The 26,331-nt window shown below is 45.9% G+C and overlaps 1 protein-coding gene across 5 annotated transcripts; it reads left to right on the forward strand.

The window, feature by feature from the left end:
* LOC135257399 (A-kinase anchor protein 7) lies at positions 1 to 26,331 on the forward strand. Of its 5 annotated transcripts, XM_064340093.1 has the most exons (10): positions 1 to 1,017; positions 2,821 to 2,970; positions 3,630 to 3,775; positions 4,548 to 4,684; positions 5,184 to 5,344; positions 5,873 to 5,985; positions 7,512 to 7,659; positions 9,734 to 9,818; positions 23,264 to 23,299; positions 24,195 to 24,335. In XM_064340093.1, exons 1-10 carry the CDS (start codon positions 660 to 662, stop codon positions 24,196 to 24,198), a joined length of 1,338 nt encoding a protein of 445 aa, XP_064196163.1. In that variant the 5' UTR covers positions 1 to 659; the 3' UTR covers positions 24,199 to 24,335. The 5 variants fall into 5 exon arrangements, with proteins under 5 accessions (XP_064196163.1, XP_064196164.1, XP_064196161.1 ...); XM_064340094.1 differs by lacking the exons at positions 9,734 to 9,818; positions 23,264 to 23,299; positions 24,195 to 24,335 and adding an exon at positions 25,252 to 26,331 and having other exon boundaries at positions 1 to 761; positions 838 to 1,017; XM_064340091.1 differs by lacking the exon at positions 9,734 to 9,818 and having other exon boundaries at positions 24,195 to 24,817.

The raw sequence follows: 26,331 nt of genomic DNA on the forward strand, positions 1-26,331 counted from the left end.
ACTAGCTAGCAGCCAGAGCGGTACCCGTAGGAAGTTAGCTAACGTTCGCACATATTTGCTAGCTGGCTATATTTACAAGTGTTGGTACGTAGGTAGCCGTCTGATCACCACCCCTTGCGTGCTGGCATACTTCTGTTCTGCAACTTAAGTTACAAGCGCATAAGCAAACTATAAATAGCTGTGTTTAACTCGACTACCGAACATTCTTTGTCCGTTGTACAAGAAAAATACTAACTAGCCAGCTAACATAATGGTAACGTTATAGCTACCGCCGACTACGGAACATTAGTCAAATGGCAGCGCTAGTGAACTATAGAATATGTCCGTCATTCTAGCCATCTAGTTTTGCTCAAGTTACAGCGAAACGTCAGCTAAAAAAGTCGAAGTAGTAGAACCTTATGCTAGCTAGTGACGCTAGCTGCGTGCAATTCGCAGCTTGTGTTGCTAACTCTTGCCTGTAGATTGCAAGCCAGGTATACTTAGTTTATTAACGTTAGCTAGTCATTTATGACGATGGCTAGCTAGTTGTGGATTTATTACTTAAATCTAATTTTAGCACAACTATATGGACTAGTTGGCTAGCTTTTCACGCTAAACGAAACGAACTTTATGCGAAAGGTATGTGTTAACTGGTCACAGATAAATTATTAAGACCAGTTATGATTCCTTTGAGGATTATGCTTATACAAACTCGCAAGATTACGGTAAAATTAGCTCGGCAGAACCTTCCAAGAGTCTTTCACACGTTACCTGGAGGACAGGTAAATCTGACAGAAAAGGTCGTTTGTCAATCCTACGGATTATCTAAAATACCTCACGGACAGGTACATTTCACAGGCATGCAAACTGTTGACTGCTCTGAGACGGATATCCACGCTGTTGAACTCAAGGCCAGCATGGAGCATGACAGTGACCTCTTGCCTACACCTACACATGCACCCAATGCACTGGTGGATATAACCACTGAAGAGGGCTGTTTGCAATCTAGCCCATGTGCCAAAGCACGCGTCGATCCTGGTGAGCTACGTTTTTAAGAGCTGCTTTCATTCAGCGGACGGTCTGGCTAATTTGGGCATACAGTAGCTGGATAACCAAATAACCACGTCAACTATACGAAACTGAAATAACTGTTTCTTCAGCGAGGGTCTGCAAACCTGGTGCGATTTATGCAGTAAATAGATGATTTGCTTTGGCTGCGTGTATTCAGAAGGCGGCGCTATTTATATGGTAATGTTACTGTGTATCAGATATGCAAATCTTGCAACATAAGAAAGGCAAGTTTCTCACATAGCATATCCAAAGCATACACTCTACACATCTGTAAAAACATAATTCCAAAAAAATCTGTAAACCAGTGTGGATTACTAAATTATTATGTTTTTACCACATTAGTTAACTAGGCTCTGTGTCTCTTCATATTGATGTGTCCTTTATAAATGGTGTGTCACATAAACGAAACACATATCAATATCTCAGCGTGTACGCAATTATTTTCATGATTTGCATATTCTGTGGTTGAAAACTAAACACTATATAAGACCCTGAAAGTGCCAATCATTTAACATTGTACAGGTATGTGGTATGCCCAACCAACCTCTAACTTGGCAGATGGAATATCTGCCATCCCTATACAGGGAGGGCACTTGCTACCATACATCTTTTACTCTCTGTATTACCCATAATTCATTTGCGTTTGTGTTTTATCCATTAGGATTTATGGAACTGTTTGTCCGAAGCTAGCAATACCATTTACTTTGAGCTCGCGTTTAAATCCGCTCAGAACCACTCTTACAACAACTGGTTGACCTAGATTTGAAATCACATTGTCTTTCCCATGAAAGCGTAGAAGCTAGATGTATGTCCAATTCCAAGGAGAGCTTTATGTATTCAGATAATTTGTTGTGCTGGAATGGAAAAGATTGATGTCATATACTGACACTAGCACTAGAAAGATGGGCATTTTCAGGGTGGTTGAAGTTGTCTTCTAAAGTCTCAGGATTGGTTGTCACAAAATGCACCAGCTCGTCGTCTGGTTTAGCATCCAACACAGTCAGGACTCTGCATGTTTGGTGGGACATGCTTACAAATTCGGAACAACTTGTGGAAGTAGTGGACCCCTTGAATTTAGTGTTTGATGTTGATGCCACCATTGCATTACACAATGTACCAAAAGGGATTACTGTGTGATGTACTGCTGAATGTAGGCTACTGCTTTCACGGACAGCCTAGGTTTACCAGTCTTATCTGTCATGCAAGCTTTAAAATTCATTGCGTTTGCACGCTACTGTAAAAACATGGATAGGGATGATGGCAGTTTGAGATGGTAATCGTGCAGATGATGTTGATTATATGAAAATGTGAAATCGGTATTAGTTTCTAATAAAACTAAACATTACTTTGAAAGATTGCCATTTGTGTTTGCAATGGAGAAACTGACTTGCGTCACTGATCTGACCTCCACATGTAATCAGATATTTGCACTATGGTGTAAATGGGTGTGTTTTACCCCCCCCCCCCCCACCTGATACACACAAAAACAGTTTTCATTTTTCATATTTGATGAAAATGTGTAATTGTCTTTGAAAACACGACTGCCATCCATTTCCTCGTTTCAGCTTGATAAATGTGCTGATTGTGAGCTGGTTATCATTGTGAGAATGGGTATCGTTACAGTCACTTGACATCCTGATGTCCAGATTAATTTTTTTTAAAGAACATGCCTTTATTGATATCCAGAGTTCTGTTCTATACTGGAAGGTCTGCATTTCTGTATTGCCCAGGGGTGACCTGCGTCTTGCTCCCCTGTTTGATTTTTATCAGATCCTTCAGATTCAAAGAAAAGGGAGAGGAGGAAACCCAAGAAGGCCAGAGTCAGAGGCCGGAAGCAGAAACTGCAGGCGTCGGAATGTGCCGATAGCCTTTTGCAAGAGCTTCCGTTCGCTAACGCCGAAACATGGAAGGACCTAGGCTGTAAGTGCACCCCTCGAAACTCAAAAGAACCTGACAAAATCTGAGAAAAAACTGACCAAAACAGAGCTGCATTCTCAAAGTAAAGCTAGAAGAAATGAAGGCCTCTAGGCCTCTTTTTTGATGCCTGCAGTGTACAAGCTTCTATTGCCAAACTTACCTTTGCTTGCAAATGCTCTGAATCCCTTGGAGTGCTGAGATGATGATAGGTGGAAGATGGCATCGCACTTTAAGCAGTCCAGAGAGTAGACAGTTGACGAGCGAAATGGACTTCTCCTCGGCCCGCCTGAAAGCACCCTGTCTAGCTCTGTAACAAGCGATTATGTTTGTTTTGCCAAGTGATGCTAGGAACCTCCTTGTACCACAGCTGTTGAATTCAAATTTCCTCCAGCTGCCAGCAGTTCTGAATAATGCACTTGTTTTGTTGTCTGTTTCTGTCTCTCCAAGGACAGACAGATAAGACAGCTCCATTCCCCGGCTGTCACACAAAATGACATGTTTCTAGACCTTTGGGTGTGACCTTAAAGCATGGTTGAACCTGCATTGACCGTGGTCGCCTTAGCCATTTGACAGGAAGGTTGGCTCCGTCCGTAGATTCCTCCGGTGATGCGGTATCTCCTTAAACCATACTTCCTGTTCACTTATATTTTTGCTTCCCCTAGTCACGACCTCGGAGAAGACCGTGAAGAAGAAGCGCAAAAGAGGAGACAGCGGACGAGGAGAGAGCGAAGAGGACGGCGATAAAAAGAAGAAGAAAAAGCAGCCGCGCCCAAACTACTTTGTTTCCATCCCCATCACGAACCCAAAGGTGCGGGCTTGTAACCCATTTTGTCATCTAACCATGACAGACTCATTGCCACATTGCCATTATTTATCTCTTGTGTAGCTGTTCCTTGTTATATTGAGTGTTTTTAAAATTCTACATTTACATCTGTTCATTTTTAAATGTGATTTATTTGACAGATGCTCTTATCCAGAGCTACTAACTGGGACTTATGAGACATAATGCATTTATTTTACAGATCTCTCAGATTTTTTTCACACCCTTCAGGGAAGGATGATAAGTGGCTCTGTGATGTGTGATAGGAAATGAATGCTTCTGTAAAAACCTCCAGTTTAATCAAAGTTATGTCACATCACACTTCAGAGCCTTCATCGTGCCCCTGCATATGGCACCCTCCTGTGGAGCTTGTTTCTTTTAATAACTTTCTCTCCTAAGAGTTCCTGTAAGGCTTACAAATATGATCATGTACATCCCATCACCAAGCCTACACAGAAAAATGATATTTTGCGTAGATATTTGTGTATGAAACATTATCCTTTCTATCTCCAAAGGAAATTTTGTGATCAGGCTTCTGTGGAGATTTCGTTAGCCACTTTTGAGTTGAGCCAAATCAAATAAATCGAGTTGATGGAACACATTAGTACTACAGTATGATTACATTTGGCATTACATTGCTGTTTGGCTGTTGGAGGAACAAGGTTGCTCTGCAACGTGATTCTATTAGTAACGGTGCAAGGAAGTAAAGTGTGAGGTAAATATCATTAGCAACGATCCATTAGTTCAGCGTCTCTTTTAGATCAGAGGTGGCGTCCAGGCAGTCCAGGACCTGGTGGTACAGAAGGACAAGAGATACTCCCGGGCCCTGATCCCCGTGGGCAGCCTCCACATCACCCTGCTGGTGACCTACTTGGGCAACGAAGAGGAAGTCGACGCGTGAGTGGCTCCCCGGCCACGGCAGACCCTCGTGTGTCGGCCAATCGGTGGCCTTATCGCATGTCCTTTTAGATGCGCGCCATATCCAGTTTCCTGATTATTTCATTTGTGAGTTACGTGAGGCTCGTTGACTTCTCAGAAGTAGGGTCGTCAGGTCAATCCGCGCATTTGTGAAAAACTCAAAATAAACAGTTTGGAATCACGTCTTTTTGTAGTTTTCTAATTGAAATGATCATTCCAGTAGTCCTTGAACCGAGGGAGCTGTTTAATGAATGCTATCAGGCTTGCACAGAATGTTATGCAAAGGCTTTCTGAGGTTTCACACTCTGTTTTTGAACCGCAAATGTAAGTTTGCATAGATTTTAATGTAATTGAAGGAAATTGTACTTGGCGTATGAAGTCTGTGTGCTGCGTGCGGTCGGTGGGTAATTCTCTGAGGGAGCTGTGTTTGGCAGAGGGGCGGCACTAACGGTATGGGAACTACTCTTTGCCATGACAGGGCGAGGCGAGCGGTGGCCCAAATGGAGCCGACGGTCCGGGACCTGCTGCGGGGGCGGGAGCTGGTCCTGCCCTTCCACGGCATCGGACACTTCCGGAACGAGGTGGCCTTCGTCCGGCTGGCCGAGGGCGCGCACGTCGCCACGCTGACGGAGATCGCAGGTTCGTCCACGCCCCCCTGCGCCCCTGTCGGCCGGGTGGGGGGGCTGTCCGTTTTAACGCTGGGTAAATGGACGCCACATACCCTTCCTCATCAAAGCTCCCAGAACTCATTTCAGTCATGCATTGAGTTGGCACTTTCGTAAATTCAGCGCCCTACAAAAATAGGTTTCTGATGAATCGCTGGCATTTCGGACAGCAGAGTCAGGTCATCTGAATCAGATTTAGGCTGATGCCAAATCTCAAGGGTGCTTTCTGCACGGAGCCGTATTTTGCTCTGTTTTGAGGCAGCTGACAGGAAGTAAAGAGGGATGCCGATAGTTCTTTACGGTGTGAGGAGAGGACACGTCCCGCTAAGGTCATCAGATTGTCCCCTGACGCTCGCTGTATACCCCCCACCTCTCCTATCGATCGTCTCCTTCCCTTACATGCCCCCCCCCCTCCCCAGCCGTCCTTCCACGCTACACGGCTCGCACCTCTCACCACGCCCCCCCCCCCACTCCGTTCTCTCTCTCCCTCTCTCCGCTCCAGAAGCGGCGAGGAAGGTGTTCGAGGAGAGGGGAGTCTCGTCCGGGGACGCCAAAGACTTCAAGCCGCACCTTACCTTCATGAAGCTCTCCAGAGCCCCGAAGCTCCGCAGCCAGGTGAGGCCACCCCCCGGTCAGGGAGGTGCGGAGCAGTCGCCGTACTATCCTCCTGTCCTTCACACCCCCCCCACCCACACTCCCGTCCCGCAAACTTTCCTTGTTTTCCGGAGGGGAGGGACCACGAGCGTGGGTCTAGGTAGCGTCCTGCAGAGTTTGTGTGGGGATATCGCATAGAGAAGCTGAGTCATTCTCCGTCAGGTGAGTAGCTTTGCTGTTTTAACGCAGCGTGCTTCTGCTGAGCCCTGCGCAATTTAAATTACTGCCAATCAGCAGCTCACCTGGGCGCGGTGGAGTCAAACGAGCAACCGGCTTTTTAATCTGTTGTGCATGAATCATTAAGACTACAATCATTGTGTCCTTGCCAGCACAGCTTCTGCATGACTTAATTCAGCAAATATTTGTCAAAGCGTTATTGGCAGGAAATGTAATTATTACTGTAGGTTAAAGGTCGGTAAGCTCTGATGCTTGCTTGCTTGTGAGTTCCCCAAAAAGGTGATGTGACAACTGAGGAATGTCTTTGCATTTCCCATGTCAAATTACAGATAATCTTAGAATTGTTTTTTCAAAAGCTGGTATAATTTTTGGTCATTTGGTATTATTGAGTGCTGGGACTTGGGGATTGCGGAGTCTAGGAATTGGGCACTTTTATTTGTTGCCTGCATTTGAACGCATTGGATTTCATCCCGAGTGTGATACTATTCAGTGGAATGAGATTGCAAGTGGATTTAAGGCATGTTATTTATAAACTAACAATGTTACATTCCTCACAATTTGTGCAAATGAATTGAATGAAATTAGTAGCAGTGGAGTTCTAAACTGCTTAAAGCCATCTTAGCGGTCTTGTGTTCAATTAGGAACATAGTCCAGTAGAGATGTTATTAAAAAAACAGTATTAGCGGCAGATGTTTTTAGTTGCTGTTTTATAGAGTAATAATATTTAGAAAATTAAATAAATGGAATATTGTTTGAGCATATGAATCTTGCTAGTCTTTGGTATGTCCTACATTTTCCTCTTGCTTCCTGTGTTGCATATTTGAGAGATGCACAATATTGCCTGCAGGCATTATTACGGATCTTGCCTGCCCAGTGACACCATCTGTCATGGAATACCAGTGCAGGAAATTTCGCTGAGCTCAGGAAGTGAGAAACATTAATATCTAAATATAACTTAATAAATAAATGTTGAATCTGATCCATCAGTAGACATAAAGTGAATACATTTCTAACAGTGTTCATTGCATGCGGTTTGGTGCGCTACGTAGCTAGCTGTACAGCAGCGTTCTCTAGGTATGAAGAACAGAAGGTGAGGCCCTGACCGGCTGTGGGGGAGATGGGGGGTCTCGACCCCCCCTCCCTCCCCTTATCTTCTCCTCGTCAGGGCGAACGACAGGCTTCCTGCCCTTATCGGTCCCAACCGACATCGTAGACGCCGTTTCTCTTTTCCCGTACGGTAGCACTAGCGTTAGTGGAAACCAGCTTCAGCACGCAAAGTTAAAATAAGCCTCACTGTGTTCCTGACGTAGGGCATAAAGAAGATCGACCCTGAAGCCTACGGGAGCTTCCTTCAGCACAGCTTCGGAGAGGAGACCGTTTCGAGACTGGACCTCTGCTCGATGTTGAAGAAAAAGACTCCAGATGGATACTACCATTGTGAGACCTCCTTAGCACTTGGTAAGTTAACACAAGCCACCCGTCACCTTAGTTTGGTATGACCGAGTAAAAAATTGTTCATGGTTCATCAATTTTCTCCATTTTCTCCAAAGTAGCTTATGCACATCCGTATAACCACAGGCCATGGATTAAGTGTAAGAAATCTCAAAATCATTTTTGAAAAATATCATTTTAAAGTGGGTGATTTAATGCAGGAATTGGAGCTGAACCAATATCATTTTTCACAGTCCCTGGTTCTATGTCATGTCCATTCCTCTGCCACCCTTGTCAGTGCATTTTTATATAGAAGGATTCCATATAGGTAGAAAGAGTAAAATGGAGCCCAGGGGCAGTGGGCATTGTAGTCCTTTGGTTAATGCATTACCCCCTAGAGTAATTAGAGCTGCCCCATGTGTAATTGTTTTTGTTGGTAATACCTGTGCATGCGTCTGAATGAGCCTTCACTTGCTTGTTCAGCTAAGTGTTTGATGGAACCTAAGTTCTTTTAAAACAAGAAATATGATCTATTTTGCTGAAATAATTGTTGATCGGGGTTCAAGGATGTGCCTTGTATGTAGCCGGGGGACAGTATTTTTGATGAGTACAGATCAGGGGTGGCTAATCTTATCCAAAAAGGGCCGATGTAGGTGCAGGTTTTTGTTTTAGCCCAGCACTACAAACATATTACATATTAACTAATCATAGTCTTCAGTCAAGACCTTAATAAGGAGAACCAGGTGTGTTATCGCTGTGCTGGATCGGACACCCCCGGTTTAGATGCTTCCTGATAATATTTTGCTGCCGTACTGCTCTGGGTCATACTTTACTCAGGGACGTCTGAAGAAAGTGAAATTTAAAAAAGTGTTTGGAGGCACTAGTTTAACAAATGCCACAAAATAGCTTGTTCTGTTTTGTTTTTGTTTTTTTTTTACCAAAGTGGGACATTTTTTTATTGTCTTACATTAACTAAGCTAAAGAATACAGGAAGTCAGGTGAGAGTGAATTAAGAAATTGTCAAATAACTTCCTGGCTATTTTCCTTGCTTAACATCAATTTTAATTTTATTTCTTGAATTGTCTAAATTGAAATGGTATGGACCCCATCCCTGATATATACAAAATGGAAGTACAAAAAAAAAGAATGCATAAATTGATAAATAAAAAATTTGACCCAGTAATTTTCATTCATTTGAAAGTAATAGTATATTTTCCTCATTGAAAAATGTTTGAAAAGTGCAGGTGCATTGACATAAATAAATATGAAAGGTCTGAAAAGATCAATGTAAGAATGTGTGATTGAAATTGGAGGGTAAGAATTGGAGATTGAAGTAAATAACTAAATATCAGTGAAAAAAAAAACTTTTACAGTGTTTGAATTAATAGTGCAACAGTGGTATCGATTTGTTATAGCGATAAAGCTCAAGCTCCTAATTAAAAACATTGGTTTCTAGATCGAATTAAACTAAAACATGCCACTGAACATTACAATTCCCGTGTCTATAATATAATTTGGTTCAAAACCAATTACACATGTAGTTGTTCTTCAGTTCCACTAGGGGCAGTATTGTATGTCATATGACACAGTACAGACCCTTCTTATTGCATTTACTCCTGCATTAGGATCAGCACAGAGTATCAGAGCAGTTTTTTAGGAGCTACCATGATTCACTTTCTGTGCGTCATGCATCTAAAACAGAAACCTTTCTTGTTAGAAAGCAGTACCCCTTTTTGTTATTCATATTTGTCTGCTCTGTCACGCAGTTATTAAATTAGTTAAAAATTAAAATTTATAAGGCCAATAATCTGAGTTGTTTTCAAGTCCTGTGGTGTACAGGTAATTCAAGGGAACACATTACCATCTGGCACAGTCGATGCCATTTAATGACTTAATTATTCTTCAAAGAGGGCATTGGTAAATTGAATTAGGTGACATTACTCATTTGTAACACAAAATGAGAAATAATCTTTATTTAATATTATATCTCAATTTACAATGCTACTGAACGGTTTCATTTAAATATTAATTCATGTTGAATACAATTTTTGTCACATCTTGTGAAAGTAAAAATTTTCTTCATTCATTCAAATGACTACAGACAGTGTTCCGTTTGGGGTGGTTCAACTATCAGCTGCAGTTGGGAGACCTCTTGTGGTCACAGCAGGAACGGGCAGATCATCTGAGTATGTGGTATTGCTGCCTTTGTTTTTTTTCTATTATGTGGTTCATCATGATGAGAATTTTGGAGAATTTGGTAAATTTAACCTCCCTTGGGCCTTCATCCTGCACGTGTGCATGTGTGCGTGGTTTTCAGCAGTGTATTCTAGCAGAAATGTAAATAAAAATCTAAATATAAATATAAACTTGTTAACAGGTAGCGTTAAATGCCCTGAAAAACGATACATTGAGATAAATAGATAAAATCCGCTTTTTTTTCCCACCCTCCCGCAAAGTTGTCGACGAGCCGCCGGGCCGAGCGGGCAGGAGCCGCTCTGAGCTCGGCTGAATGGGCTGTTTTCATTGTCTAATCCGAAAAACAAACGAGTCGCGCATTACAGCTGGAGCGCGAAAGGGCGGCGAGGGCGGCGGCGGCGCTGTCTGGCCCGTTATCTGACCGAGACGGGAGCGGACCCGAGGTTGCGCTCGCGTGGGAAACGCAGCGCGATAATTCATGCGCACTGCCTGTCGCTATCCGTCTGTCTCGGCCCACGTAAACAACCCGTTTTTTCTCCCCCCCCCCCCCCCCCCCACCCCCCGCACTATTGACGCAGCCTGCGGAGACCGAAAGGCCAGCTTCCAGACGACAGGAAACGATTTAATCCTCCCTCAATCAAACCTTCTGAGGCTTTAGATGGATGGGCAGTGGGATTTTATGGGCTCTCTCTCTGCATGCCGACGGGTCTCTCCGTGGCAGGCTCCATAAGGTGCATTAGAGGAGAAGGAACCCACAGCAGGTTCAAAACCTGTCGGGCTTCTATTTCTGCCTCGTAAAATAACGCCATTCACTGCAATTCACTTCAATTATTTTTCATTTGGGCCTCTGCTGCGCGTATTTCAAGAGAAACCCATTTTCAGGTTTTTGCCCCAATGGCAACGGAAGCGTTCGACAGTGAGGCTGATGGAGCGTAGCAAACTCATTTTATTTTCTTTTTTTTTTGCCCACCAGTCATTACCGGGTCAGCTTCCGCTTTTGTTGAAGGCAACGGTGAAATTTCCTGAATTTTGATTGGATTTAGAAGCAGATACCCGAGCGCGCTACCACCGTCCCCAGCCGAACGCAGAAACACCTCACAGTCCCATATCCCCCAGCAGCATTGCCTCGCCCAGAGTAACACTGCTGAGTCATTAAAGCAGTTACTCATATCACTGTTAGCATACACCTTGCTGATTGTGGAATTTATCCACATAGGCCTTAGTTTTACATTGTGAACCTGAGAATGTACACTGCTCAGGTGGGCAGCAGCAACATCATCGGTGTAGATGTATGACGCATAGTTCAACCCCCGCAGATGTGTATGGTAGTGTAATTTGTGTGTGAACCATGACTTGATCCAGCCATCATGCTGTTTGTTTCTCTTAGAATGGAATATACTGGAAGTATTTTGATATAAAATGTATTATGAAGATATTTTTTCTTTAACATCATGCTGACTACCTCATTGAACCCATATTGTGCTTCGTGGATCTGGTAATGGGGAAAGTAAGTGTGTTAGTGGAAATTGAAGAGCCGTGGTCAGTCTTGGCAGACATAGCTTATCTGGCTCCAATTTTAAAAAAGATTTAGCTTCAGTCTTTAGAGAAGCGCTCGTGGCAGAAAAAACCTGATTTAATTTGTGTGGCGCTAAGCGTGTCACTGGAGCCGCTCCAGGATGAGATAACGATAGCTCTGACTCAGAAGGTGCTAGAACGAGGACCGCAAGTCGATAGGATTCAATATTGCCACGAAGTGCGCACCGTTTACGAATCACAGAAATAGACTGCACCGCCCAGGCAAGAGCTATAAATATTCTTGGATTCACATTCCTTCATTTCATGGCCCACAGAGACTGCAGATGATATTTCGATGATCGGCTATAAATGTAGCGACCAGTTATGACTGAATCGCTTGTTAGTGTCTTGTGCATTACAGTTCAGTTAATTGCAAGGTTGTCCGTTTTGCTTTATAAACAACTTGTCTTTTGTCTCAAACGCTCCATTGCAAATGACACATAAAAGACAATGTCGCAATACATGAAAGTTTGAAATGACGGGGTCGGTAACAGACGTCGCGTGGTTACACGCAGGTGTGGGTGAAAGCCGGACTGTGTAAAGCGGAAGCTGTGCTGAGTAATCGCGCGAACCCGTTAGAGCCCGGTAGCGTCAAAGCGGGCAAGTCGAGCTTCCCTGCGGGCGCCATGTATGCCCCTCCCTCTGCGGCAGGTGGCGAATCGCACAGCAGGCCGCAGGCGACGGGCGGGCCAGGGTTCCGAGCAGACCGGGATAATTGGTCCGAGGGGCTTTTTGTAGCCGGGCGGGTGTTAGAACCGGTTAGAGCCGGCACGGGGAGCAGCAGGGGCTCCGCCCGCTGTGGAACATTGGTCTGACACCATGATGGCCACCTCCGTTTTTTTTCTTTTTTTAGTAAAGTGCGAAGCCCATCAGGGGAGCAGAAGCCACCAGGTTACTTTAAACCCCTTTTCCTGCACTAAAGAAGGAAAATGCGAGATCCAAGTTCTGCCCTTATCGCTCGTTTTAGAAGGCTGCGTGTTCGTGCGCACGCGTGTATGCTCACGCGAGTGTGAGCTTTGGCCGTCACGCACGATTATTGCACGAGGGCAGGCCACACTCGCTTCGACGGTTTAACTTTTAGGCCATGCATTATTAGTCATTCTGCACTTGAGCCATTTTTTATATTTGCTTTTCTCTGAGAAATTATCTTTGTTAATTGAACAGTCAGTGTTGAGTATTGCTGTTGTAATAAAATAAACTTTGAAAGCACAAGTGATGCATTATCATTCTCTCTCCCACACACTCACTCACATTTACTCTCTCTCCCTCTCTCTATCTCTCTCTCTGTATCCATCTATCGCTCTCTCATTGTTTATGACCTTGGTTTGTTCTCCCACTTGGTCATTAATAAGCTGTAACTGCACCATGGGGACTTAGAGCTTGGAGCCAATGTTGGTATTTGTTGGTGCTTATCCGGTCTATGTGGAGAACAGTCTAGCACATTATTTGAATCCCTTAATAGAAATATCAGCAGGAAAAATTTGAGTCTTTGTTTTGATTGGTCAGGTATGAAAATGTATCAAAGATCATTTCTGAACCTTTTATTCATATATATAATACTGAAAAGCCTTGCTTTGCTGGTATAGTGTTAGATTGAACTGGCGGCCAGATCCTTTACTATGTAAAATTACTGCAGAATGAATTTTCAGTTTCCTTTTTAACAAGATCTTTAAAAAAAATTCAATGGTCTTTGTGCTCGGTCTTTTGAACTTTTTCAGATGTGCAGGAAGAGCACAATCGCTGTCTTCTCCACGGCCTTAGCCATTCAGCCCTGTTCCTGGAGAACCGCAATCCAATTAACCCACAGAAGTTGGGAGAGACGTATAGTCAGATTTATGGCTAAATGAATTATGCTGAATTCTGGCAGGCATGGAAAGCCTGCAGACTCAGAGAGAGCCAGAGCTGAACAGCAGCTGTCAGATCCAAGCCTCAGTTTTGGCCATGCGTCAACTCTAGGGGGGGGGGGGGGTGGCGAAAACGCTAGAAAATCCTCAAATCCGCAAAACAGTGCGATTATACCGAACCCATTTGGACATCTTTGTTGTTTGTCATTTGAGGAATTGTTTTGACCACAAATTATGCAGCTATTTTTGGCCTGCATTTTATAAATCCCGGAGTTAGTTGGAAATGCAAAAGTGAAGCAGACCGATGCTAATAGACAGAAATGAGGGAGCTAACACCCACACAATTAGGGAGGTAGGTCGTCACTGTGCACAGCAGGGGGGCAGTCCATGTTTAAATTAAAATTTGCATACTTGCTTTTAGCTTGCATGAAATTAGTTTAACGGTAGTTTCTTTTAATGGTCATCTATTTTTGGGGGATCTGATGTGAAGCCACAGAAATCGTATGATGAAAGCATCTGCAATCTTGTGACCTATCAAGCCTTGTTCCAATAGCAGGAAAGATAATTGTGTGTGTTCTTTTCACTGAGTGGGAATTGTAGGTCTTGACATCGGATCGGACGCAAGGGCGTTAGCTTGACTGCTGTAATTGTTGCTAGAAAGGTACGGTCTGAAAATGGTGTGTAAATCTGGCCTAGTTAAAAACACGTATTTTTGAATTAAAACCTTGGCTCATTGGATGCGATATAAATAATACTACCATTTGAACTGGGAACACCAGTGGCTTGTGAAAATGGCTGGATGTCAATTAAATGGCCCACTTCATATATCCCATTACTTTGTATTGTAAGTTAAACACTGTTAGGAAGATATTAGCACATTTGAAACCACAGGAGCTAAGTGGTGCATTTTCAGTTTGAAGCGGGATCCCGTTTGAGTTAGATTCTCAGCCATTTTGAAAATGATGATTATTTCTCATTACGGTGTTCAATGTTCAGTTTTCCATCTCTCCAACTTGTAGAATGAAGGACCACTTTACTGTCATTGTCAAGATTCTTTACAAAGCCATCACAGAAACCATTTTTCAGATGGTCTTAAGTCCTGGCATTTTACAATTTAGTCAGTAAAACCTGCTGATCGAGCCAACCACTTATGGAAGTATCACAAATATAAACCAAAGAATGTTTCTGACATCTTTTTTTGCATAAGCTAATATTCATGAGACTTGTTTAAATAGCTTAATAGCCGGTTTTAAAGAACCTCAAGTGACATGTCTTCTGCATAATTATGCAAATTGATACATAAGGCCTTTTTTAAAATATGGAGGAACCGATACTGACCTTTCTAGACTGACTGCGTTCATAAATAAAGCACTGTGCTGTCCTTTTTAAAAAATATTTATACTGAGTGTCATTTGAACATGCATAACATTCTAATATTCCCTGCTATACAATGCAGCATGTATTTAATTGGAGAATTTTGTGTGGAAATTTAAGGTTTTTGTTTCTCTAGAAGTTAAGTTTTAAATTGCTTAAAATCTCTCAATCAGTAATTCGGATATTTTCCTGATGGTTCCCTGCAGTTCTGAGTGACGCGGCTGAGTGACGTACTTTTTCCGGCTCGCTATAATTATTCTTGTTGATCCGCGTGAGTGTAGGAACGCCCTTGTTTCCATGCTTCTGTTTTGATGTTTGCGGATATTGTCTTTTCAGAATCGTAATGCCGGTCGACGCAAGTCTAACGCTCGCTGTAATCCCGCAGCTGCACCACGTGAGCGGTGTAATCCTCTCTGATTATATCTCCGTTTCTCTGTGGGAGACGCAGGAAGGAGCATCTTGTTGCGCGGCGCGTGTATTTTCTCCCTAGTTCAGAGAGATGAATCCATTGCGGAGAGGAGTTCACATTCAGACAGAGCCTGTCAGAAGAGCACACATGTCCCATAGTTTTCTATTCTCTGTATGTTTTCAATTAGATGAGGCTGCTTCTGGAATGAGCAAGTATTTTCATGTTTGCTCACTCTCACTCTGTGATGGTGGGTGGATTTGGTGGAACATTGACAATATACCATTGAATAATTCATCCTGCAGAAATAATTCAATCCATAATTCAAAATAGATGCATTTCAGTAATAAATCTGGCTGGTCTCTAGAAATTGAGATTCTCTACACTGATACATACACACATACATAGTTTAAAATGAGAAATACTAAAATAATTAATTTTTTCATTGAAAAAAATTAGCATCTGGATTTGTTTGTTGATTCTATTTACTTAAATCAGTGGTTTATTTCTAACAATTGCATAACAGTTTTTGGAAATGTTAAGCTAACGTTAAGCTGCAGTGCAGTGCGGATAAACCGTATGGCTTTAATTTCAGCCTTAGCTTCCAGGAAAGAATTTGCTGGTTCAGAGCCACGCTAACATCAGTTCACAGAAATAAAACGGGAGGAATGCAGCTCATTGGATGCATTAAATAGACTGGACATCAAAGAAGTGACAGATGTTATTTTCGAGGATGGCCAGTTGGTGGCACTCATCCCACTATTCTACACTTTGTAAAACTTCACCTGGGACGACACAGAAGTGAACGCTGTATGCCTGTATGGCCCGTAAGGTCCTGGGCAGCCACAAGGTCTGCTGGTTTCTGTTTCGCTTAATTGATTAATTAAAGCAGTTGATAACACAGTCAATTCACCTCAACCAGTTTTTTTGGTCTAAGTGGTTGTTGTATTTCAGGTCAGAAATACAACAACCAGAAACCACCAGGCCCTGCGGCTCCCCATGCAATAGCGTGCTGTTTATAAATTTCGATTTTTTTTTTTTTTTTTTTTGGTTGTTTGATCAACAGCATGTAGAAATAGGCTATATGAAGTGCTTACAGAAATTCCCGAAGAATTCAATTTGTGTTATCAGTAAATAAATAAATGAAATTTGACAATTCCATTCTGTGCGGAGAGATTTCCACGATTTGAAACGCATCGTGTGACAGCTTTGCTTCCGAAAATTTCTTTTCCGGTGTGAAATTGAAAAGCAAGTGAGCTGCTGTTAGCGAAATCTGACGTCTCTGTGAAACGGAAAAGGTTATCGGCTGTATTCAGCTGTTTATCTGTGCGCATATCGAGCTTTGGATAAGAGTTATAGCTTCACAGCCCGGCTAAGCTGACCTTTAGCAAGTGAATAAACCCATGCGTCAGATCCAAGATAGGCCTCCGTGTCTCGAGTCCTTGATAAACGCTGCTCACTCCCCCGACTTGCTTTCACCCTTGACAAAAAAGCTTTGGATGCTAAAATATTCAGTCGCGTATACAGAGTGCATTACAACAGCTGTCTTTGTACACAGGATTTCAGGCTATGTGCAATATGAATACATATACTCATCAAAAGTTGATATACTTAGTTATTTGATGTCTGTTGCTGATGTGTTTTTGGCTGGACCGCAACAGCGGGGCCAGCCCTACAAACGCGAATGTCTGTGACTGACTGAGTGACTGAGTGATGAAGTTACACCATTGGTTGGCCGAGTTATGAAGTTACACCATTGGTCGGCCGGAGTGGTCCAGCCATATACTAGGTTTTGACCTGATCTTGTTTAAAATATCAGCTGTTACTTTTATATACTTAGCTATGCATATAGTGTGGTGCATCGTTAAATAATCTGTACTATAAGAGAGCCTATATTACGCAAAACTACATCTTGAGCGTGGGCAGTGAAGGTTTGGGTGATGGACCACTTCATTGCGGCCTTGCATTTTTTTCTTTATGCAATTCCTGTTTCTGTTAATGATTTTTTAGAAGAGAAATCTGGCTCCTTTAGTGTGTAAATATTTTGTTTACACCGTTTTATTATGTCTCGCTCCCTGAAAATATGACGAAAGTGTTGATTTTATCGTTTATCTATAAGCTACTGAGCGTCTTATTAAACGGTCCGCGGGTAGGACACCGTGTAGCCTAGTCAGAAGTGCATCGTTTAAATCGGTGGCCCAGCTTCGCCTGGTCGGCCCTTACCCTTCGCAACCTCCAGACAGGAAGAGCGCTAAGCCATCTGAGCTAGAAGATGAGCATTTGGAGAAGGAGGTCGAAGACGACAGACCTCATCGTTTTGAATTCTGTTTCATTCGGATGAATAACCGCGGGTGTTATGAAGCTCCGCCACCATCGCCGTGCCGGTGCCAATCATTCGGTCGATTTCCATCGATCTCTCAGCTGAAGGGCTGACGCAGGTGTTCTGAGCGGACGCGGCTATCAAGTAAAAAAAAATGAAAAATGTCATCTGCGGAATAGAAGCGGTCCTCCTCGCTCCGCGTTCGTCTCTCGCGCTTCCTGTGCGATGTTGCCTGGTTTGCGGATATTAAACACGCCGCCGTATTGATTTGGCCGTGAGTTTCAGTTATTATATCCGCAGACTCCGAATCCTGTCTTCAGCGTGCACGCTTTTCCAGGCATTTGGTTTTGTTTTCTTCCCCCCTAATAGCCTCGCGACATCCGTTCTTCATTTCCAGATCCGTATCTGTCACCGATCTCTCAGCGTTGTTTCCATTCGGGTTCTTTTCTCCTTATGGAAAAAACAAATCAGAACATCTTTGGAAGATGATTATGTATTCCTCCTGACGTGAACTTATTCCCATATATTCTAGGGATGTCATCTGTTGTACACGTCTTCAGATAGTAGATGAAAACAGCAACATGCTCGGAAATATAATTGGAAGGATTGATACCGTTGTTGATTTGATACAGCAGATGCTATTTGCAAAGGTTATCTCGGCGGTATTGGTTCTGTTAAAGAGGCGCAAATATACGGACCCCTCTGGGAATGTTGCAAATGTGGCAGAATTCACGTGAAGGAAGCTCCCCCTGGTTCACCAGCTGCCAGGCGCTCTCTGGTGCGTCCCAGGGCCAAAGCGAGCCCGATGATTGGCTGAACGTCGCTTTACGTGTACCCGGCAAAGCGCGTAGCGGTTTGCACGTGGGACCCGGTCCGATTTCCGCGGGGTGAAGCGGCGACAGGCGCTCGCCCAGGTGCAGAATTTCGCGCTCGTTCCCTGAGGAACGAGGGAGCCCTCGCCACGGCGACGAGCGTCGTCCGTACGCGCCGCTCCAGCGGGAAACGCGTTCCTGCCTCTGCCCGTTCGCTTTCGGCCCAGACGGCTCATTTTTCCCCCCGTCTAATCGATGACGCGTTCAGCCGCGTGGCTCCCGAGTGATGTCATGTCGTCGCTAACGTGTCATGTTCCGAGATCCGGCGCGTCCACAAGGGAGAAAAAGAAACACGAGGATAATCAGATATCCGGCGGTGTGTAGCCGCAGTCAGGGTCGAACAAATATTGTCTTTCCTTGAACTGTACTGTAGAATTATCAACATTACACGGGGCAGTCATAACCGGAAAGGTTAGCATTTCTTGTAGAGATGATGACCATAGGTAAAGGGGCCACTTAGTTGACCATCTTCAGTCTTATGTGCTTTATATTTGCCACCATGGTGTTACTTTCAGTTTTTCATTCAGATCGTTCATTCATTTCATAGAGACGGTACCTTATGCCGAGATATTTTAATTGGTTTGACATAATTCTACAGCTAGGTTGTTTTGAGATAATATTTTTCTGTTGTAATTGTCATCTACGTCAACAGTTTTACCTTGGTTCTACTTAACATACATAATCAAAATATATATGTACTGTACATGTATGTATATGTATGCATGTGTGTAATTATATATATATATATATGATTTTGAGTAAAATGTTGTGTAAGTCGCTCTGGAGAAGAGCGTCTGCTAAATGAATGTAATGTATGCTCTCTAGAAGAGCTCTTTTTATGGGGCAATCCAATGAAGTCACAGTCCAGCTGCTGTTTGTAATCAGATTTTTTATGGAAGACCGAAACAGCAGCTTTCCTATTTCAAGTAAATTTTTTTTTTTTTTACCTCAGGGAGGAGTCTTTGTTATGAGTTCAGGTCCTGGGCGTGGGGGGGGAGGGGGAGGGGAGTGTGCGTCTCCAGGTGCGGGTCAGAGCAGCGGGGCGAGGATGAGAGGCTTGTCTGAGGATCAGCGCGCGGGAGAGCTCGGGCGCGCGCCAACCAGCCACCGTCCGTACGGGAGCGATCGCACGAGGCAGCGGGAGGGGAGGGAGGCGGAGCCACACACACACACACACGCGCGCGCGCGCGCAGGCACACGCTCTCCCCCCTCCCCTCCCCTCCCCTCCCCTCTGTCACAGCAGACCGAGTGCAGCGGCCAGCCACTCGCTCCCTCTCAGGCAGCGCGGAGCCGCCGTTACCGCCAGCGCCGCCGCCGCCGCTCCTGGATACCACGGCACGCCGCCCGTCTCCACCGGGGGAAGGGAAGGGAAGGGGAGAGAGGGGGAGAGAGAGAGAGAGAAGGAGAGGGAGAGAGGGGGAGAGAGAGAGAGAGGGGAGGCACGCGGAGGAGAGCGGGCTGTTCCCCGCGCGCCGTCATGGGCCAGCTGTGCTGCTTTCCCTTTTCCCGAGCGGAGGAGAAGATCAGTAAGTGAGCCGCGCGCCGCGCGCCGAGCCGAGGGGGGACCAGCCCGGCCGCCGCCGAGAGTTCTGGGGACCCGCCGAGACTCCGGCGACCCGGGCCGGCTCCCTGCCGGAACCCGGAGAACGAGGGCAGCTTTGTGCGTGTGTGTGTGTGTGTGTGTGTGTGTGTGTGTGTGTGTGCGTCCGGGGTGTGTGTGCGTTTGCACAGTAAGAGAGATAGAGAGAGGCGGCGTGCTAATCGAATAGCGCTTTGTCTTTTACTGCGCAGGTTGACTGCAAAATTGCAAAATTAGCCGTAAAAATGCCAGGAAGCGTCAGTGAGAGCGCGCTTGGTTTACCCCCGCGTGCAGAAGCGGGGGGACTTTTTGTGAGCTGTGTGGTAAAGTGTGTCTGTCTGCTTGGAGAGCCCCTGTGAGGTAAGTGCCCTCCTCACAATGGGCATTGCAGCACAGTCTCTCTGTGTGCAGCGGGAGCACGCTGAAGTGGGTCCTGAGAGGAGGAGAGGAGTCTTGGGGCAAAAAGGAACCGAGCGGAAATGTTCCCACTGCAAATCTGTCTGTGAGAGAGAGAAAGAGAGAGAGAGAGAAAGGGGGGAGAGGGAGAGGGAGAGAGAGAAAGAGAAAGAGAAAGAGAAGGGGGAGGGAGAGATCCAGAGCTGTGCTTTCTTGCCTGTGGGGCTAGGCTGCAGTCAGAGAGCCCATCATGTGTGCCCCAGTTCTTCCTGGTGTGAGGGAGGGAGAGGGAGCGAGAGAGAGAAAGAGGGAAAGAGAGAGAGAGAGAGAGAGAATGAGACAGAAAAAAATAGAGAAAAAGGGAGAGAGAGTTTGATTGAGAGGGTTTGATTTGTGTGTGTGTGTGTGTGTGTGTGTGTGTGCGTGTGTGTGAGAATTCAGTCCACAGGGGGGACATTGGCCTTGCTGTGTGAAACAGCAGCACTGTTTTCAAATTCAGGGGCCTGTCTGTTGTTCCACTGGGATCAGATGCCTCCCACAGTGCCAAATAATGGCACTGAGATTTCCAAAGACTCAGTGGTGGGGTGGGGGGTAAATCTGGCTGTGCTGCGGCGGGAGTTGGGGGGGGGTGGGTTACAGCTGAATGTTGAACACGTGCTCCCACACACTGTAAGGAGTGGGGTCTCATCTCTACCTCTTTCGTTCACATCATTGATCCTGCATGCATTTTTAATGATCATTTCATCCCCTCTTTCTTTCTTCCTCCCTCCCTGCTCTGGCTCTACGCTCACACGTGCGCCGCAGATGACCAGTTCTGTAAACGATGGGCGGACACAGCGCCGGTGCCCGTGCTCCCCATGGACCGCCGCGCGGTGCATGCTGGGCCGCGGCGGGGCGCCGCGTAGCCGAGGGCGGCGGGGGTCGGTGTCCGGCGAAGTGCGCCCGTTGTCGGGGAGGCCCCTTGGGCCGCGTAGCTGTTGCCCTGGAGACGTGACCTTTAGCACACCTCGCTGGCTGTGCTGACACACACGTACCACGCTGGCTGGTGCAGTCAGATACACACATTATTTTTGCTCCTTGTTTAATAAGACTTTTTGCTCTTATTTCCATTCCACTTAGTTTTCATTCGGAGGGAAAAACCCATTCATATTGATACAACTCCTCGCCCTACTACTACTGCTACTATTACTGTTACTACTACTATTCCTGGTACTACTAGTGCTACTACTGCTGCTACTACCTCTACTACTACTGCTACTATTAATAATAATAATAATAATAATAATAATACATTTTATTTCTGAAACGCTTTTCATAAATCAAAAGTAGTATATACAGTACACGGTGTGCTAAACGTAAGTGAAGAAGTGTAATCGTCAGCATTGGCCGAGGTCGTCTTTGGCACGTGGGCAAAATCCAGTTGAATTCATCTCCGGCACCTCACTGCGTGTTTACTGCAGAATGCGTAAAAAATCATCACTTTCAAAATCAGAACGCAGTCAAACCTCGGGCCTATGGATTCGCTGTAAAGGGATTTCCGTCACGGGCATGGGAGAATGGCACAGAAAGTCAATGCGATGTTATGTAAATGTTTAAAAACCCACAGCCGCAGTCTACCCGTGAACGCATCGAATGTGTGTTTTTCAGAGCCACTTCCCAAGGCCTTTCCGCTGATTAATTATGCAGCTTCGTATTTTATCCCCCATGTAACTGCGTCGGGTTGAGATCGGTCGAGATAATAATTGCAGGAATGATTTTCACTGTTTGGGAGCCGTCCGGAACGTGAAAGGGCACCGAAAATGTCCCGCGCCTTCCTTACCTCGGCTAACCCTGAAATTAGGGAGGGGCCCCACAGGATTTTGCTAACGGCCGGGTCATTTCCTCTCGGGAAGCACCGGTGCGCCGAGGAAAGCGGCTAAATTAATAAGAGATTCGCCTGAATCCGATCCACGTGAAACGCGAGCCGGTCTCTGCAGCTGGACCCCTGTCCTAAGGGGTCTCATCTGGTCCCTGCCCTGTCGGAGATCACGTGACTTATGTCGGCCTCCTTGGGTTTAAATAGTTACAAGTTATCCTCCGCATCCTAAACCACCCCCCCGGCATCAGGGCTATCTCTCAGCCCTCAGATAGATCGCAGGCAGAGAGCAGCGTTTACAGCTCACATGGTTATGTAAGCGGACAGCTAGCTTTTTGACACAAGCAAGTGGAACATAACCCAGCCTTCGTTCCGCGTCTGAATGATATGTTTATTACAGCGCAACGAATCGGGCTCCGGCGCGTCCGAAGATTCTCGCTCTACAGGACGGCGATGCGCGCATTAAATGCGACGAGGCTGCGCGGTCCACACCCTGTCCACCCCGCCGCCCAGACGCGACGAATGCTTTCCTCATCGGCCTCGGCTTCTCACCCGATTAGCATCCAGCGCGTCAACACGCACTGTAACTGCAGCGTCCCGTTAAGTCCGAGGAGCAAAGTGTATTCCGTTCGCACGCGATGACGTTAGATAACGTTAGCGCTTTTTAAACGCTAGCGTCCTCGTTTTCTCGCTGCTCGTTTCAAACACGCCTGGTCTTCCTCTCTCTGTTTCCCCCGAAGCCACGCTGATGACTTTTGTGTTCCCGGGATGCCATAAATCAAAAGGCTGTTATTTCGGCTCTTCCAACAGAACTAATTATTGGCCGCTTGTGGAAATGTTAATGACATGCCTTTGGAGTAGCGGGCATCCTGCCTGGTTATCAGGAGGCTAGGGATGGGGGTTAGCCGTTAAATTAAACCATTCAGTGTCTCTGTAAAAGGCCAGTCAACCTCAAATCACCTCTGGCTGCCTGCATAAGCAAACCGATCACAGCATGTTCGCTAATCGCAGCGTTTGATGTCACCACTGTAACCTAAATCAGCAGCGAATAAGGAACACGTTAATTCTGACCAGCCTCTGTTTCTTATTCGCGACATCTGATTTTATCATATGATTGGATGAAAAAAAAAAAAAGTCACTGATTTTATTTCGTTTTCTGTCCATTTGTGTTGATGCGTTCTGTGGTTGTGAAATGGATATTGTTTGTCTTGCAGATCTTATTCAGGGCGCTCCTCACGCCGCTCGGACAAGTACGTGTCTCCCGTTGTGGGTTTGAACTGCGGTGTTTCTTCTCATGCTCTTAGCACAGTGGTAGCATTGCGTAGCTGACCGCACAAACATCAGGCCAACAACCACCAGCTCTGATTCCAACAGCTGAAGTTAAAGCCCAAGGCTCAAGCTCTTAGCACAGTGGTAGCATTGTGTAGCTAACCGCACGGACATCAGGCCTACAACAAAACAGGCCGCCGGGCCTGATTCCAACAGCTGAAGCTAAAGCCCAAGGCTCAGTGCTCAAGGTCTTCAGGCTAAGCATCTTGTCACCATCATGTCGTTTGCTTTTTTTTCTGATGTATTCATTTCCCTGTTGTCCTTCACATTACAAAGAGCGACTGAGCTTTGCTTTTAGCTTCGGGTTGATGGGGAGCTGATTAAGACTTTTTAGAATATTTTGTCAGTCAAAGACAATGGTCTCTTTGCACTGCATGACGCTTCATTTGCAGTCTGCTTGAATTTAGCAGCTAATGACACCCTGCTCAGAGATTTGTCCCATGTGTGTTGGACAGAAATCAAGTGCATAGGGATCAAACAGCTCTAGTGAGTGTTGAGCGTATATTTACCGTAGGTGTGTCCTGACATTGGGCAGTCGCTTGGGAGGCCAAGTGACATTTACTTTCCATTACATTTGATGAATTTAGCAGATGCTTTTATCTAGGGTGTTTTACACCGTTTACATTCTTTACATGTAGTTCATTTGTACTGCAGCACAAGTTAAGTACCTTGCTCAGGGGTACAATGACAGTGCCCCATCTGGGGGATCAAACTGGCAACCTTGCAGTTGCAAGCCTAATTTCCTAAACATTGTGGCTGACGGCGGCCTTGCGATGGCGGGTGACCCTTGTGTGTTGTGGTGGTGTCCTTGCGTAGGTGAAAAGAAGGGGGCGGAGCCTGACGACGAGGAGCTGCAGAGCCTGAGTAAGAGGCTGGTGGAGGACGCGGTCCTCCGGGCCGTGCAGCAGTACATGGAGGAGACGCAGCGGAGCGCCGGGGGGCCCGGGGACCAGGGCCCGACCGAGCCGGGCCCCAACCTCAACGCCACCAGCAAGTGAGCCGCCAGGGGGGCCCCAGAGCAGGGCGGCGGCGGCCCCGCCCCAGAGCAGAGCCACGGACACCGAGCACCAGACCGGAGCCGCTGAGCGTTTTTCGAAAGGGGAAGAGGAGTCGTCGTTTGGGGGGAAGAAACGGATCGGGGGCCATCGAGGGGCGATTCCCTGCGCGTCTTCGGTGTGCGTTGAGCACTCCGTCCCGACCCCACCTACGTACCGCTTTTCCCCCGCTGGTCTCCTAACGCCCCGAACATTTCCGTTTGAGTTGCAGTTTGAAATCGCCAATATCCTTGTTTCAGTTAGTTTTTTTTTCTCCCATGGGTCCCCGGGAGCGATACGAACTTTAATGGACTTCAGACAGCAGGCGGTGGAAGGACCCCCCATTTCCTCCGTTTTCTCAGCCGAAGGGCCCCAGACGGAGACGGAGGGGGTTTCCGGCGGCAACGCTCGGCGGGCGGGCGGGGCGATCTACCTCCAGCGCCGCGCAGCGTAAAGACAATCCGGATCTCCGCTGAAGCTAACACAAAAAAAAAATCACTACAGGACAAACCGCGTTCGGCGAGCGCGCCGCGGCGCTAACCGTGCTCGCCGCCGCCGGGGAAGGACCGTGAGCCCGGAACACGGCGGGAAACATGTTTACACCCCGGCTTCTGCCCGTGCTACGTGTGTGTGTGTGTGTGTGTGTGTGTGAGAGTGAGTGTGTGTGTGTGTGTGAGAGGGTGGTGCGGATGAAGCCAGCTGATATCTGAGAGTCCCGCAGGTCCGGTTTCTAGCGTGTAACGAAGAGGGGGGGGGGGGGAGTTGGAGGAATGGCGTTTTGAGTTCTAAACCGGAAGGACGTTGTTTCTTTTTTCTTTTTTTTTTGTTTGTTCCCGTAGGGGCGAAGCGGGACTTTAGGAAAGCGTTGCGAACGCAAACGCGGGGCCTCTCGAGGAGGCTCGAGGGGATAAGGGCGCTTTTGTCTCAGCCGGCGGTCCGGGACGGAATCCGCCGGGAGCTCGCCGCGGCCGAGGAGCGTCCTGCCGCGCCCGACACTGACCACCAGGGCGGCGACGTCGACACTCCAACCAGGAGGGAGGTAGAAGCACAGACCTCACCGTCGCCCAATGAAACGGAGCATTCAGTGGACACAGGAACTTCTTAAAAGATCATCTGAATCCACCATTTTTTTTTTGTTTGTTTTTTTTAAAAGACATTACATTTTATATGCAGTGGGGAGGGGAAGAAGACACTCATTGGTTGGCTAAACAAAAAAAAAGTACACTATTTTTCCATGCTTGTAGTAAGATCCTCAAATTACCACTTCCAAGGTGGCCTTATGAAATGAGTATGATTACCGATCTTGTGTTATAACCTTGCACTTGAAAACATGATTCGAAACATTTATTTACTACTTTGCAGAAGTTCACCGGAACCTTAAACTATGCTTTGTCTCACTGTGTCATTTGATACTGCGATGTGTGGTCGCTGTGGTTCATTTTCTTTTTTTGATTCACGAGAGGTTTTTACTTACGTTAAACCAGGTGTAGTTGGTGCAGATTGTGTGTTTGTGTATTGTAATGATCTGCATTGAACGGTGGTGGGGGGGGGAGGGGGGGAGAATAAAATCAGGAGGATATGATTGAACTAATAATGTAATGCAACGCTTGATGTTTCATTTATTGTCTTACAAATTGACGCCCTTCGAGATTTCTGTTGATGAAAAAAATAATAAGAAGTAAGTTGTGGCCACCCTTTGTGTAGAAGCACTGAGATACAGAGAACGGGGTAGCAAGGGAGCAGGAATAAGTCAGAACACCGCTTTCAGTGCGTTTCCATGGGGCTTTCAGTCTGAAGAAAGCCGTCTGGGGTGCGCCTGCAAAGTCGTTTTTTTTTTTTTCTTTCATTTTGTCAAAAGATCTTCACAGAGGCGAGCAGAGAAACACGACTGCAGTGCATTAAAATTTCTTTATCTTTTT

Source organism: Anguilla rostrata, chromosome 6, assembly GCF_018555375.3.
Source record: "Anguilla rostrata isolate EN2019 chromosome 6, ASM1855537v3, whole genome shotgun sequence".
NCBI lineage: Eukaryota > Metazoa > Chordata > Actinopteri > Anguilliformes > Anguillidae > Anguilla > Anguilla rostrata.